At 36.2% G+C, this 16,881-nt stretch overlaps 1 protein-coding gene across 1 annotated transcript in view; it reads left to right on the plus strand.

Annotated features, from left to right (window-relative positions):
* The window catches only part of TEX11 (testis expressed 11), a 391,710-nt gene that overhangs the window by 338,369 nt on the left and 36,460 nt on the right, over positions 1 to 16,881 (plus strand). The window contains exons 27-28 of the mRNA XM_075184491.1: positions 3,885 to 3,993; positions 8,801 to 8,921. Of these exons, the coding sequence (XP_075040592.1) occupies positions 3,885 to 3,993; positions 8,801 to 8,921 (230 nt within the window). The remainder of the gene's footprint in view (positions 1 to 3,884; positions 3,994 to 8,800; positions 8,922 to 16,881) is intronic.

The following is a 16,881-nucleotide window of genomic DNA, read 5'->3' on the forward strand; positions in this document are numbered from 1 at the left end:
AACCCTCTGCCCTCTGTCTCCTCTCGCTTCTCTCCGCTCCCCTCAGTGACTCTTAACCTGTCATCCGTGCCCACCCTCTTGGGCCATAGTTACCTGCCTGTACTCACTTTTCCCCTCCCTCTCTTTCTTGCTGTGACTGAGCCCCCAGAGTTATAGTGCTTACTGTTACTTGTACTGTGCTGTTTCACCTTGTACTGTGCCATTGTTTGTCCTTGTACGGCGCTAAGGATACTTTGTGGCGCCCTATAAATAAAAATTAATAATAATAAAAAATAAAATGGCGTGGGAAGACAGGTAAGCCTGTAGCTCCCAAAGCACTCTTGCCAGCATTGGCACAAATGAGTCATGGATTAACAGATGCAGATAAGACTGCTATGCAGAATATAGTCCAAATGTATTGGTATGCACCTGGATTTTCAGCCATAGCTGCCAGGTACTGTGTTTCATGTTTTATCTGTCTACAGATTAATGCAGGGAAGGCAGTAAAAACAATACCTAATCACCTGCAACCAACTGACGGCCCGTTTCAAATAATTGAAATTGATTTCATCCAACTTCCTATGTGTAGGATGTTAAAATATGTATTAGTATGTGCTGATGAATTTTCCGGGTGGATTGAAAGTTACACAGTTGCGAGAGCCACTGCTAATATTACAGCTAGAAAGATTGTACAAGAATTTGTATGTAGATATAACATACCACCGGTGATTTCTTCTGATCGAGGTCCTCATTCTACTGGATTTATTTTACACAAATTTGTGAATTGCTAAGTATAAAACAACAACTTCATACATCTTATCGTCCGCAAAGTAGTGGTAAAGTTGAAAGATACAATTAAATTATTAATAATAAACTGTCTAAGATATTTAAGGAAACAGGAATGCAAAGGCCTGAAGCATTACCAATAGTTTTACATGCTATCAGATTAACCCCTCGAGGGCCTCTCAATTTATCACCATATGAAATTCTGTTTGGAAAAAATCCTAATATGACTCTGAATTGCAATACCAGTCAAAGCCAAGTTAATGATGTGACTGTTAACTACATTCTATCATTTACTAAACAGTTGAGACAAATTCAATCTGCTGTGATAGGCACACCATCAATTCTGATTGACGGAGCCTGTCATTATCTGCATCCCGGAGATTGGGTAATGATAAGAAATTTCTTGAAATCTGGTTCGCTGACTAGTGGGAAGGTCCATATCTCGTGTTAATGATAACGCCAACCGCGGTAAAGGTCAAAGAAAAAAGCACTTGGATACATGCTTCCCATTGTAAAAAGGCAACTGATCCTGATCAAGTAAGAAGATAATTATCACCTTAATTATTCTACAAGTAAGGGATATTTCTGAAACCATAATGTCTCAGCCCTTACAAAGGCAAGCTAATCTCCTCTTGATGAAGTCAGGGGACGAGAGGCTTGTGAAGAGTAAAAGACGAGACAGAATGAAACTGGTATTCAGAGTTGATGGGTCCTCAACCAAATTTGAAATTATGGTCATTGCTATTTGTTTTAACACTAATGACATTTGCAATTGGTATTTTTCTTGAACTGTATGTTTACAGTCCTGTAAATGGACAACAGAACAATAATGTAACAGCATTGGAAAAGAGAGGTAAAAGGGAAACTACATCACATGAGCATTGCAAAGAATCTTCAATTTAAGCATGCATTTGTAAATATTGTGAGCATCATTCAGAAAGACAATGTGTACAATGGTGCTCTGATGATCCGAATTTTTTTAGTGATCAACATCCTATAGATGTGTTTCATCAAATAATAGGAAAGAATCTTAATACCAGTGAGTGTTGGGTTTGTAATCAAGTACCTCATAAACACCATAATGTTGGTCTTATACCGTTTCCCATAAATGAAAGTAAATTAGGTGAGAAGAAATGTGGTAGCAAGACTAAGGGAGAGTATAGTACTACCATGCCACCACAAATAAAGTTGATAAAATATTATAATGTGATACATGAAAATATAACATGTTATAATAAAACTGCTAATCGTACAATTCAGCAGAAGGGAGTGAATTATAATGATTCCGAAAATATATTTAGGAGCGATTAAAGAATGTTTGAGGATTGTACAGTTTAACAACTTAAATTTAATTGAAGAACTGATCAATGTAACATTGAGTGTAAATGTAACTAGGCGGATGAGACATTCTGTTAATCAGACCACTTGTGAATTGGGCTATGACGCTACTCGTAGTTTAATGTCTGATATACCATATACACTTCCTGAGAATTTGTATTTCATATGTGGAAGGCGAGCATATAAATGGCTACCTGCAAATTCTGAAGGTATATGTTATATTGGAGAATTGATTCATAAACCAAATGTTATGGAACATAAGGATCTGATTGACAATCACTCAGAATATAAACCATAGAAGGAAGAGATCCATAAAAACTATAGGTGTTAAATATAAAAATCTTTTAGAAATAGAACACTCAGTTAAAGTGAAAGTAGGTTTTGAAAATTATTTCACTCATGGACATAATGGATATTTAAACAATATTGAGGCAATTGAACAATTAGCTGATTTGTTGGATAACGTTACACAAATTTATGGTGACACTTTTAGATATGTTTCCAAAGAGCTTCAAGCTTATAAGACTGAATTAATCCAAAATAGATCAATATTAGATTATTTAACTGTACCAAGTAGTGGATATTGTCCCACCTTAGAAACTGTTTATGGAGTTCATTGCTTGCTGCACATATGTGACTAATGTAACTGACAATCCAGAGGAAGAAATAGATAAATCTATGTTACATATAGCACAAATAAAGGATATATTCAGAATAAACCATAATGATCTGAAAATGATGAATGGTGGGAAAGTTCCTGGTGGAATCCTTGTACTTGGTTTACAGGTATATTTTCAGGAGCGTCAGAATGGTGGAAAGGTTTATTTTAGACATTAGGAAAATATGTTATTCTTTTTTAATAATATGAGCATTAATTTATCTACCTATAAAATGTGTTCCAGGTATGTTAGGAAAGTAACGTTGGAACAAAGGCTTTACAGATTAATGTTGTATCAGAATCACAAGGGAAAGTCTCAATTGCATTGAAAAATATCAAGGAAAATAGGATATTTGTACAACAACTTTAATGAACATTTCACTCTTGATAATTAGGTTGTTTTTTTTATACATATATCTGCAAATTAGGGGATATTTCTGTCCTTTTTACTTTTTTTTTAAAAAAAATTGTACTTGAAATGTTTTTCTAGCTAAAGGTTATAGTGTGTGAATTGCATTCACAAAGGGAGGGATGTAATAGATTTAATTATGGTACAATTATATAAATTGGATGAAATATTATTAATGTATTATATGTGTTCAGATAGAATATTTGAACTGTCTGTATTTCTTGTATTATTTGCTGCAATTGACGGTTCCTTTTATGGTATCTATATTTTCTTTTTGGGCTTTCCAGGCCCTTGGAGATTGACCGCAATTTCCTTGTCCCTTTCTTCTTTCCTCCCTCTTCCTTAAGATTTCAATATGCACCCTCACAGCACACAGGCATTCCACCACTTGAGTGTTTTTGGTTTACTTCTGCAACTTTTATTTGTTGACAGCAAGAACTCTGCTGCTTATTTCATGTGAAATCATTGCCTTCATATATGTACCTATTGCCTGGATGTGTTTTGTTATACTTGAATAATTAGTCATTAAAAAAATAAAATTATTCTGTCTTTAATCTGTCCAGACCATAGTGAGTTTGTATGGATCAGCCATTGATATCCTAAGACCATTAAAATACTTATAATAAATATAGGCCTCATGTGTAAAATACAGTTATGTATTTTTGCTTATTCCAGTTACTTATTATACTTTTTTATGTTTTTATATCACTGAAGCTTTATCCATGGAAGCACCGGCATATTTTCCATCTGTTTGCAGGAGAGTATTACAGGGTGCATTATCTCTACATAAGAAGCAGTGCTCACTTGATGTGTCCAGACTGAGGTATAGATTTCTCCTACTCTGGTATAAGTGTATATAATAATTGCATACTATGGGAATGTGAGTAATTATACATGTTCATGTTTATTTGATTTTGACTTTAATTAATGTGTCTGCCTAATACCGATTACATGTTTGGGATTTATTTTCCAGAGTGCTTTGGACTTGGGGTTTTCTGAATAAAGATTTTTCCTGTAATATGGAGCACTGTGCATAAAATATACAAAATTACCTTTCAAAATTAACCCTGTCTTTTCCACACTGCCTCAGGCATTCTACTACACAATAAATTGAACAGCCTGATAATATCTGTGTGTATGACATTTACTGAAAAGCAACAATTACTTACTTTTTGTCTTTATATTTTAATTAACTTTCTGGATAATGGATTTTTTCATGTATTCCATGCCTGAATTTAAAAATATGTATTGCTATTAACTTATACAACACATAGATGTAAACGGCAAACACTATTTTCTCAGCAGTCAAACATTCTATATATGTGACATGATTTATACTTAAAAAAGTGGCTTGCCTTTGGCTAATCGTGGCTCAGTGGAATGAAGTTGCGTTTCCCTGGCCAGGAACCATGGCTGAAAAATTAGAAGCCATCTTTAACAGTATGGAGCACCCTTCTTTTTTAAAAACTCCCTGTCCTAATCACTATTGATAAATAGATCACTAGCAGCACATGGTTAAACTCCACCAAGAGTGTGTTTATTCCAAGATGGTAATTCATTCTGGTGCTGATGCAGAGTGAGTGCAATGTACTGTACCTTGTGTGAAATTATTCTGCACATGCCCAGAAAAGTACCTACATGTAGATTTGCATGTTTCTGGCAATTACACCCATTTGTGCCTGAGGATGTGCTACGCGGAGTGGAAGTATCTTTCTAACCTATGCCGAGTACAGGCTATTGTTCATGCAATAACAAACAGAAGCAGACCCGGAAAGATGTATATACGCCTTTTCAAGCCATATAAATTGTGGGGGGTCAATGGCAGGTGTAAATAGCTAATGATGATGATCGCAGTTGCCAGGAGTAGGAAACGGCTTGTGATTGGCTGTTTGTGAATGCTCTGCTGTCATTGATAGGTGCTTTCTTCATTGCACATGCATATATTATGCTCTTGTGTTAGTGTTAAGCAATATCAGATATGTGAGCCGAGAAGTTGCTTATCCTGTATTAGAAAGGTTTTTGAAGTTTTATTGATGGCTAATAGCAAATTAATATTTTGCAAACAAAACAAAATGGTTATAAACATGGACGTAAGTGTATGCGCTGTATGCCTGGGATAAAGGTTTGTGAATGCATGACATGCCTTGATCAAAGGAGATTTCTGAGAACCTCAGAAAAAGAGATGTGGATGCTCATCAGCCTAGAAAAGGTTACAAATTCCATTGTCAGGCAGATAGTTTACAAATGGAGAAAAATCAACACAGTCATTATACTTCCTAAGAATGGTAGTCCAACAAAATCACTCAAGGATCAAGATATATAATTTTCCAGGAAATCCCAAAGAACCTGATGGTAGTGTCAAAGGTTAAGTAGGTTTCTCTTGCAATGGCTAATGTCAGTGTTCATGAGTCCACAATCAGGCAAACACTGAATAAGAATAGTGTACATGATGTGATAGCATGGAGGAAGCCACTAATCTCCAAGAAGAAAATTGCTCATCAGAGGTTTGCTAAAGACCATCTGGCTGAGTCAGAAGACTTCTGGAAGAATGTTCTGTGGATGCATGAGTTAAAATAAAACTATTTTTGGCCTAAAAGAGAAATGTCATGTTTGGCTAAAACCAAACACTGCATTCCAACATTAGAACCTCATCCATCCTAACATTGATACACAGTGGTGGCAGAATTATGGTTTCAGGCTGGTTTGCTGCCACAAGACCTAGGATGGCTTTCCATCATTGATGGAACCTTTGAATTCTGGATTGTAGCAGCAATTTCTATATAAGAATGTCAAGATTAACAGAGAGTGGGCCTTACAGAAAGACAACATCCCTAAACACACAAGTCTGCCTACAAAAAATGGTTGAAGCAGAAGAAATTTTGTGTTTTGGAAGGGTGAAGTCAAAGCCTACATCCTAATAGAATGGAAGCATTGTGGCAGGACCCGATGCAGGGTTTTCATGCAAGAAAGACTACCAGCATCTATGAGTTGATGCAGTTTTGCAAGGAGGAATGGACCAAAATTCCTCTAAGCCAACATGTGGGACTGATCAACAATTACAGTAAATGTTTCATTGCTACTCAAGTTTTTTACACAAGTTCATGGTTCATGGCTCTTCATTAGTCAGTGAATGAGGAGTCAGGACTTAATGACATAATTTGATAATGTGATGATGTCATTAAGCCCCACAGTTAAGTATACTTTTAACTTCTTTGAACCTCGTATGTTAGCCCTGAAGGCTTTAAAGGCTATTCTATGTTTATTAATAAATTATTTTCTGTAAATTTGATCATTTTGTAAAATATTCCAATATTGATATAAAATGTACAAGAAAGTGAAAAAGGTTTAAGCACTAAAAATGTAATATGAAGTGAACCAATTACTCTACAAGAGTAGAATAATAAAAGAACACTAATGGGAAGATTTACTAAATGAGTTCACCTTCAGACAAACAATTTGCTGCTTTTCAAATTGACACATATCACCAGTGTTTTTCATTGCCAAATTACAGGATTTTATTATCCTGTGGTTTGGAGGGTGAAAATCCAACCTGCTGGCCAAGCGTGATAACCCATAAATTGCATCTGGTTTAGCCCAAAGGTAAAAAACATTAGGTTTTATCCTACATTAGCTTGGTTTAAAAAAGAATACAAAAAACCCCACAAAACCTCCCTCGCCTTCTGTAACAGACTGTGTTACTCAACATTGTTCCAAAACCTTTAGATGGGTAGTGAGACCAAATAATTGGACCCTTCAGCTAGAGATGCCCGGCCAAATGCTTTGAACCCCAAATACTGTTAAAATGTTTACTCAATAATAAATAAAACCTACTGCTTACATTCTTAAATAAACAAAATTGAACCCTAAAGTATCATGTAACCCTTCATCCCTGAATTTATTCATGATTTCTGCACTGTAATGGTTGCTGTCTGGGGATCACACTGATCACTAGAGAATAACGTCTTATGGACCAAAAAAGTCCCCTCTTTCAAATGAAGGTTTTGAAAGACTTTTGAAGATTTAGATTATATTTGAAGAATTGACAGTCTTTGCATGTCAAGGATCTTTTCCTGGTAGCTGTCGCTGCAGTATCTGCAAATGACATCTAGTATAGTGAGTGCACTTGATGATAGAGCTAGATACAATGCAGGGTGCTCCATAAGTATGGAAACGCCCTTTTAAAACAGTTGCAAACATTGCAAACATATATGATCTGGGTGTGGTGGAAAACATTTTAGGATATGTGGCCAGCATGGTAGCCTTCTTGAAGTTGGCCATCTTGGATGCAACTCCAATTTTTTAAATGGGAAGATAGTCATGTTACATATCAAACAGATGCAGAATTTCATTAGAAAAACAATGGTGTTCTTTTGTTTTAACATAACTTTATTCATTCTCGAGTTTGAAATGAGTGATTATAGTTTAATAATATGGACTGAAAGCATGGATTATTTTTATGTGATGATTGACAAAGTTAACACACTATATTCATCAATTAAATTAGATTTTGTAGCAAGTGATAAGAGTATAACTTTTTTGAATGTTTTGATGACCAAAACTCGTAATAATATCTGAAGTGATATGTATTTAGAACCCAATAACCAAAGTGATTTCCTAAGACCAGAAGTTTTCATCATAAATCTCTGAGTCATAATCTTTCTAAAGGTTGAAATATGTGTTAATTTTTTTGTATTAGTTTTGCAATATGTTACAAAGTAATCAAATTTATGGTAATTTTTTTATTAATAAATATAGAATAGCCTTTAAAACAGCAGAACAATGTAAGGCTGACTTTCAAAAAATTCAAACAGACTTTTTTTTTTACCTAAAAAGTTGGAATGGTACATTTCCTTGTCTTCCCCTTTTATGCAGTACAATATAGGAATGCATATGTTCCTAACCACAAATGCAAATGCTAGTGGGTATGGGATCATTTGTACCAATGGGTTCCATTCCCATACAAGTTTTACATACTTTTACTTGAGTTAAAAACCTTATTTAAGTATGTAATTTGAGGACAGTTTGTTAGGGCCTTTAATAGCAACAATTTCTCAAGCACAAGTACATTATAGAAAAACATGCTTGTAAAAATTAAAATAATTCAGTGCTAGTGAGTAAATTCTCTCAAATTCTCTCTCTCTCTCTAAAAAATGAAGTTAGCAACAAATATTAATTTCCCAAGTGTTTAATATCCCAGTGTACATATTATGTATATTCTAGTGAATACTAGTGGGCCAATATAGAAACATTTAAATTAGATGATATGCTAAATATTGAAAACCTGGCGGTATATTTACTAAACTGTGGGTTTGAAAAAGTGGAGATGTTGCCTATAGCAACCAATCAGATTTTAGTTATCATCTATTTAGTACGTTCTACAAAATGACAGCTAGAATCTGATTGGTTGCTATAAGCAACATCTCCACTTTTTCAAACTCACAGTTTAGTAAATATACCCCCTGATGTTTAATCATTTCTTTTTACCAGACTTATAGAGCCAGTAAAATATGGTTTAATTTAGATATCCTTGTTCTCAAATGTCATATCTTAATTTCACATCTTTAGATGTGTTTAGCGTAACCAGTACAGTATCTGAGAACACAACTGATCTATCTTTTTTTCATCATTAGTAAATGTCTACACAGTCTAATAAAGTTAAGCTTACCTGAGAGGCCTATGGAGCTGGAGAACTGTGACCAAGAGGAGGCGCAGAAGTATTATCAAGAGGCACTTAATATCATGTCCACTTGTGTGAGTACTAAAATTTTGACTTGCATTGTAATATTCCCCACAGGAGCAACGGTAGTCTTAAGTGTAGTAGGGCTTTCATATATTTGGTTATATTTAAATCAAATCATTATATTTAATTTAACCAGTCATATTAGTGTTTCTACGTTGGTATGTTTGCCTTAGACTGTATATTTATTCTATTTCGTTTTTGTACTTCTAGTGGTTTATTGCCACACAAACCCTTTGTAATGCTGTTGTACTTTGCAGCTCTACTTACTACATAAAGCCCATATGCATATTTAGTATTTTTTTCAAACCATAGTGTTTATTCTAACATAATTAAAGATAATAAATTAAGACATAATTAAGATAACATTACAGGAATGAAAATTAAACAATGTCAGTAGTTTGGTTACCTCCTTATAGTGAGTGAGCTTAATACAAGTACATGTTTCAAATAATAGAGATCAGTAAGAAGCCACTGTAGAATATATATTACAAAGGAAAAGAAGTAGAAGAGATAAAGTAAGAAGAGGGAGAGTATAAGAAGAGAACATCAAGGGAGGAAAGAGAGAAGGAAAAGCAGATAAAGTGTTCCTTGGTCTGCAGAGAACCATTACTAGATAGGTTAACTGTGTTTGACAGATGCATTCATACAATGCTTGTATGTACAGATATACAGGAATTTGATAATGATCTCAATCATAAGTCATATTCCCAGATTTAGCAATGTAATGGCTTCCTGCAAGGGTGATATGCTGGACAATGGCACAATCAGCTTTATCAATACCTGGGTCATTCCACATGATACAATTTTTAATTTCTGTTGCATCTTAGGTTTTACAATTTTGATTTCACTCAGTATACCTAATGGACCATCAAAACTGACTGCAAATCATTAATTTTATCTAATACAGTTTTTTGATTTATAAGGGTTTGAAAATGTCAGAAATCTTCAATTTTTGGCATTTGTGAGCATGCAAAAACCTAATTTTTCAGGTCATATTAAAGATATTTCTATAAAACAAAAAAAGCATTCTGAATGTTCAGAACCTATCAGGTTTTAATTTGATATACCACATGACTAAATTCGAGGAAGTTAAATTTCATGGTCACAGACTCAAAAATGTGAAAACTGATTTATTTTTTTTTAAAAAAAAAATCACAAATAAAATTTAAAAAAAAAAAAAAAAATGTTGTTTATTCCTTGATGTTTCAATAATGCTCATGCCAAATTTAGAGTTGGGTTCTCAATGGGATCTTATATATTTAGTCATTTTGTTTGTTGTATTGCGATAATGCCAGATTTTACACTATATTGCAATTAAATATCAAAAATATAAAAAAAAAATATTTAGACAATTTTTTTGGTCTTGTTACTTTCTTAATTTCGACAGTGATTTTATTCTCAAATTATCTCATTAACTGTCTTACACCATGGAGACAACAACATTTAAGGGTGCATTATATTATAAGATGAAATTGTTTTTTCTCTAGTAATTTCTGAAATTGAAAAAAAAAAAAAAAAAGTTAAAGCCTGGTAAATTCTTTGGGGTATATTCACTAAACTGCAGGTTTGAAAAAGTGGAGATGTTGCCTAAAGCAACCAATCAGATTCTAGTTTTCATTTTGTAGACTGTAGTAAATAAATAATAACTAGAATGTAGTAAATAAATGATAACTATATGCAATATCTCCACTTTTTCAAACACAGTTTAGTAAATATACCCCTATATCATTATTGTTAATTATGCTATATAGCATAACCATGTTATGAATCAATATAGAGAGAATATTTTAGTACACTATGTGACACTGGTAATTTATATAGACAACCCAGAGATGTATATATTCAGCTAGCTCACTGAAAGCAGGGTACCCTATGCACAACCAGTATATTAAAATAGTTATTAGCAGAAACTTTCAGCCTGAAACATTATAGAAATAGTAAACGTTTTTGTTTTTGAACACCTGCCCATTAAACATACCTCCCAACTGTCCCGATTCCAGCGGGACATTCCCGGGTTTCAGTTGGGAGGTATGCACTCCAAAACTGACTTACTGTGACGTCCCAATCACCGTCCAGTCCCCATAAAGTGAATGCGCAGAACACAAGAACGACACCTGCTATACACAAGTCAGTACTCTGTGGTGTTATTTTGCCCAGCTTTCTGGACTCTAAATGTTGGGAGGTATGAATTAAAGCATTGAAGAGCTGAAATAGAAGATTGACATCATAAACTGTTTATAAGACACCATTGGATGAGGCATGAGAAGACCAACACGGAAAAAAAAAATAGTATAGATATATTGATGGGTTTGCATGCATAGGCAAGTATTGTACCATGCATGGTGACTCAAAGTCTTCCAGTGATCATTTGTGGAGGATATAAATAAAGCTTTCTCACACCTCAAAAAATAACTTTTGCAATTTTATTTTTTTTTATGAACTGATGCTTCAAGCCAAACCATTCTGAAATATTATAAGCTTTTCTGTAAACAAGAAAAAATAAGGCGGAACATTCTGGATCCTCATGTGGAGGATGATTTTTCTTACAGCTGCAGAAACAGCTAGGAGCAATTGCTTGCTGTCTTTTGACACTTCCATATTGAAAAAAAATGCCCAGAATCACCCACTCTAGGGATAGAGTTGGTAGTTAACTAAATTGTTGCTGGAACTGGGTGCAAAATCTTTTGACTTTAGGACAACTCCAAAAGTAGTGCAAAATGCAAGCCACTTGAGTGTTTAATTTCTGCCAAAAGTGAGTGTTCCATGGTCCTATTACAAACCTATATTTGTGGCAAAGTTACGGACTTACCACATGGGTTAAGCAGAGACTCTTCTATTTGGCAGGACCCACAGGTTGGATTTAATGAAGCCATGCAAGCATGCCAAGGTTTTAATCACCTTTATTTTAGGGAGGTCTTAGTGGGAGGAAGACATCAATTGACACCTGTCATCCAGGTTAGAACTGGGGTGGAGCTTAGAGTTTAATAGACAAGTGTTTTCTGAAAGAGGGGGCGATTAATGCTAGACAGACCTGGCTGATCTAATAGTGAGTGGAACTATGTTAGATTAGTGCTTTGTGAAAGCTCTCTGCCATCCTGTCATATTTGTTGTGAGCGTCATCTTGAAGGTGTAAGTGACAGAAGTGGTGTCATTGTGGGATGCTTACGGAAGAAAGTCTGCTTCCCATCCAGTCAAACAAACAAACAAAATGGAGGAAATGTTAAAGGGGGTGTTGCAAGTTAGCAAGTTTTGCAAGTGGAAATTAATCAGCTATTGCCAGTACAGCTGAATCTTAATACAGACAAAGGGTTATATTTACTAAACTGTGGGTTTGAAAAAGTGGAGATGTTGCCTATAGCAACCAATCAGATTTTAGTTAGCATTTATTTAGTACATTCTACAAAATGACAGCTAGAATCTGATTGGTTGCTATAGGCAACATCTCTACTTTTTCAAACCTGCAGTCTAGTAAATATTCCCTAAAGCAGTACAAGGTGATACAGCCTATGCCCACTTTTCAGAAAACGTACGATGTTGAGACATACCTTATAGAATTTAAAGTGGCTGCTAAATCTGTAAAATGACTAGAGGAGAGGTGGATTAAAATTCTAGTGCCATGTTTATTCAGAGAAGTCCACCATGCTTGAAGGGACAAAGATTTAAATGAAATAGAGGCACTTAACTAATAATATATAAAGCAAGAGATTCTGGCTTGGATTGGATTTACGGCTGCCAGTAGAGCTGAATAGTTTCCTGACTAGCAGTTTGAGATTGAGAGAAACCAAATAGACCGCAATTATTTGACTAAACTCCTTAAAAAATGTCTGCAACCTGCAAATAATTTACCACGCAAACCGTCGAGCTTCTAGCAATAATCACTTCACTGGAGGACTTGACAGAGCTCTTAAGAGAAGGATTGTGAATAAGCTATCCTCAAATGTTTGATGAAATTACCACGGTTAGTTTAGTGTTTTTCAACAGATGTAAAATCCACTGACGTTTCTAAGTCCATTCTACGTCCAAAAGGCGGTAGATATCCCAAACTCCCCTATGACTGAGAGTGCCAAAACAGAGAGGGCTATAGTATGGACAATTAGTGGCCCGGTATGCTTTGAATGCGGAAATGTGGGTCACTTACGGGCCAAATATCCAACGTTAAAGGTACTAATGGACTGTAGCCTATCCAATGCTGGTCCAGTTTACCTTTGCTGCTGTGCTATGAACCCAATCCTCAAATGTCCTGGGTGGCCATAATAGTGAATAGAAAATTAGTACATGCTTTAGTTGACCTCGAAAGCGAAATTACCCTAGTTTCCAGGACTGTGTTACCCAAGGCTGTGACCAAGAGACTACTCAAAGTTTGGGTTCTCTGCGTACATGGAACCAGCAAAACCTACAACAGAATCCTGTTGCCAATTACAGTCAAGGTTCAGACTGTAAATGGAAAAGAATTACCTGGTGCATAAGTATATAAATCAGTACAAAGAACATTTATTATACATATAAGGTCCATCCCTGGTCCGGACAAGCGAGTTAAAAACAGTTCACAGTCCCAATAAGGAAAAAGGAACTAAAACTAATACAATAGGGGAGTATGTATGAATGAAAAACAACAATAAACATTAAACAAGAAAAATAGGACAATTCAAAATAAAGGAAAAAACAAGAAAACAAGAAAAAGGGGGAGAGAAGTCCAAAAAGTACAGAGAGAATATGCAGAACCGCAGAAAAATATAGTCCAATGGTAAAAAAGGCAAAAAAAAAAATGTGTGAAAAATATGAAAAAATCACTCACTGTATCGTAGGTAACGTTGATTGGGAACTGCTGCTGCAGGGTTTAAGTCCAATAGCGTAGAGGTTCAGACTGTTACTGTAGCAGCTACATTAGGCCTAATGCTGCCTTACCAATTTATTTTACGACAGGACATTCCGCAGTCCACAGTTGAGGAGAACCTACTGAGGACAAGTGACAGATTTCCTAAATGCCTTAAATGCCTTAACAGGACATTAAACTGGGAGAGGTGCCAACTGAACCACAATATCATAAGTGATAATAAGTGATGTGCAAATTGGACAGACATCGCCGTTACAAAAGTACACATGAGAAACCTGTTAAATGTTCAGTGTGTGAATATGCCAATGTGATTTAAGCAACCTGAAGAGACATAATCCATTATCATTAGGATATACTGATGCCCCCAAGCAGACTTTAGCAAGGGTCTAACAAGATCCATGGCTACTCTGTCACATGGGACCTCTATAATAGGCATGGGCACTATTGGGCTCCTGAAGTGGGGTCTGGGAGCATGATACTGGCACTCAGGACAGGAAACACAATATTCCGACACCTCTTTGTGCACCCCTGGCCAAAAAAAACTCTGTAAAAAGTGGTCTTTTCTGTCCCTAAGCGTCTTGCTGTAATGTGACAATGAGCTAAGTGTAATACGGTTCTTCTATATGACTGGGGAACTACCAGCTGTTCTACCACATCCTCACCCTTTTTATTACTTGGTACAAAAGCTCATTACGAAAGGCCATGTGTGGCTATGCAAGACTGTCACCAGGTTCTACAGGCTCCCCATTAATAACTCACATTTTCTCTGGCTTTTATTAAGGTGGGGTATTTTAACTGCTCTGACATAAACAGTTCCTTCCTCACCTCAAGGTTAGGCATACTTTCAGATCTGTGCTGGGTGTCTCCATGTATACAAGTTATACCAACAGTTGTGTGTTTGTGCATTTTGAGGAGTTTACTAACTCCGTTTTCAAAAGGGTAATTAAACTTCCTGAGTCTAAGGGGGGTATTCAATTGTTAGCGAGTTTGTAATTTCAAGCGAGTTAAGTCTTTTTTTCTAATTTTCGAGCGCGGAAACTTCTCCCGCAATTCTAATCTTTTTTTTTTTTTTTTTTACCGAAACGGTCTTATCGCGCTCCAACCGTTTGTCAATGTTAAAGTATAGGCTGGATGCGAACCCTCAGCGGAAAAAGCTATTTAATTGTTTTTTAACGCTGTGGGTGAAACAGGCAAATCTGCTGTTTCATCTCGCACCTCCTTGGTCTGCTCAAAGAAAAAAAAAATGTATTAAGTCAAGAAAAATATACATTAAACTGAAAAAATAGGTGTAAAAGTTCATAAAAATAACCTAAAAATTGAAAAGTACTATTTTTAAAAAAAAATAACAGTGTAATAATTTAAAAAAAAAAATAAAGTTCCCCCTTTAAAAAAAATCCATTAGTGGTTCATGTATTTAAACTTTTTTTTTTTTTTTTTTTTTAAGGGGGGGGGGGGGTGGTTGTGCCTGACCTCAGTCAGCTCTCATCAAAATTGTGAAAAGTAGCATGTTATTTATTTATTTTTTAAAACCAAAAGTGTTTGCTCCCCACTCTATACTTAGTCTTAACACTAGTGCTGGCAGGCTATTGCTGTGTGTGTTTAAATCTTTGAAAAATTTTGCGTAGAGTTCCCCCTATTTTCATTGAACCAGCACTAGGCAAACCAGCCGCGGGGTGATAGGCACTAGAACAGGGGGGGGGGGACGCAGTTTGGGTCCCACGGCCATAGTGACTAAACACCCACAGACTGTTCAGCGCTGGCCTGGATTCCCTAGGGAGTGTGGTCCGCTGAAAAATGTAAGCGGGCCACCCCCCTAGGGACACCCAGTCCAGTGCCGATAGCACTAGGGCTCTTCCTACTACCCCTGGGCTGTGGGTAGTAGGGTAATAAATGGGGATTTTGTACGAAAAAAAACAAAAACATTTTTGGAGACTTGTGGAACTACATGTCCCAGCCAGCTATGTTGGCCTAAATAGTGTGGGCATGCTGCTACTTGTCTAACTACAAGCACCAGCGTACCCATGGCACCCAGGGCATGTTTGCACTTGTAGAACCACAAGTGCCAAAATGCTCTTACACCTACGGCTGGCTGTGATCTGTAGTTCCACAAAGCAAAATGTTAAATAAAAGCACAACACCCTCATTCCAACCACAAATCTTTATTAAAAATAATAAAACCCCAAGAAATATAGTAAACACCCTCATGTACACCATAGATTTTTATTAAAAACAAAAAACTCAGTTTTCTGATGCTTTACCTACACACACTCATTTACGCAAAGTCCCAACAAATATTTGTACCTTATAAATGTCCATGCTTGGCCAGTGTTCACAAAATGTTTGTAAATGGCAAAAAATTTACCTACTTGTAAAATCTATCTGCTGTCCAGGGGGGGGGGGGAATTGTTGCTTGCAGTGCTGGGGCCCTTCTTGATTGCAGTGTGGGGGCCCATTCTCTTGTGCAGTGCTGGGGCCCTTCTTGATTGCAGTGTAGGGGCCCAATCTCCTTTGCAGTGCTGGGGCCCTTCTTGATTGTAGTGTAGGGGCCCAATCTCCTTTGCAGTGCTGGGGCCCTTCTTGATTGCAGTGTAGGGGCCTAATCTCCTTTGCAGTGCTGGGGCCCTTCTTGATTGCATTAATTTTCTTTTATTTTTTTATACTAAAATGACTGCCTTAACCACTCCTCATTTCAAACTCGCTAGGACCAATAATAGAGCGCGAGGTGGTGGATGCAGTGTTAACAATTGAATTGAGCGTTTTTGTTTTTTTTAAAACGAGCGCTCGAACAGGAAAAAACGAGCGCAGGTTTTTTGTTTTTTTTCGAGCGCGGGATTTTCACCCGTCTCGCTAACAATTGAATACCCCCCTAACAATGCCTCAGTGACTAGCTCATATGGAACTGGAGCTAGTCACTGAGCTGGAGGACATATTTTTATCCACCACTGCCATCTGGTGTACCACCTCAGTCAATGCTTTAACTATGTCCTCCATGATTTTTTATTTTATAGGCAACTTTGTAGCCGTTTTTACCCAGGACATCAACCCACACTGTTTTCCAAAAAGGAGGGCCTGGCCCTTTAAGTTGTAAAAGTTTTCACAGTTCTGCAGTCCAAACTCCATTCAGATTTGCCTTGGAT

The sequence above is a fragment of the Mixophyes fleayi genome, chromosome 9, assembly GCF_038048845.1.
Source record: "Mixophyes fleayi isolate aMixFle1 chromosome 9, aMixFle1.hap1, whole genome shotgun sequence".
In the NCBI taxonomy this organism is placed as follows: Eukaryota; Metazoa; Chordata; class Amphibia; order Anura; family Limnodynastidae; genus Mixophyes; species Mixophyes fleayi.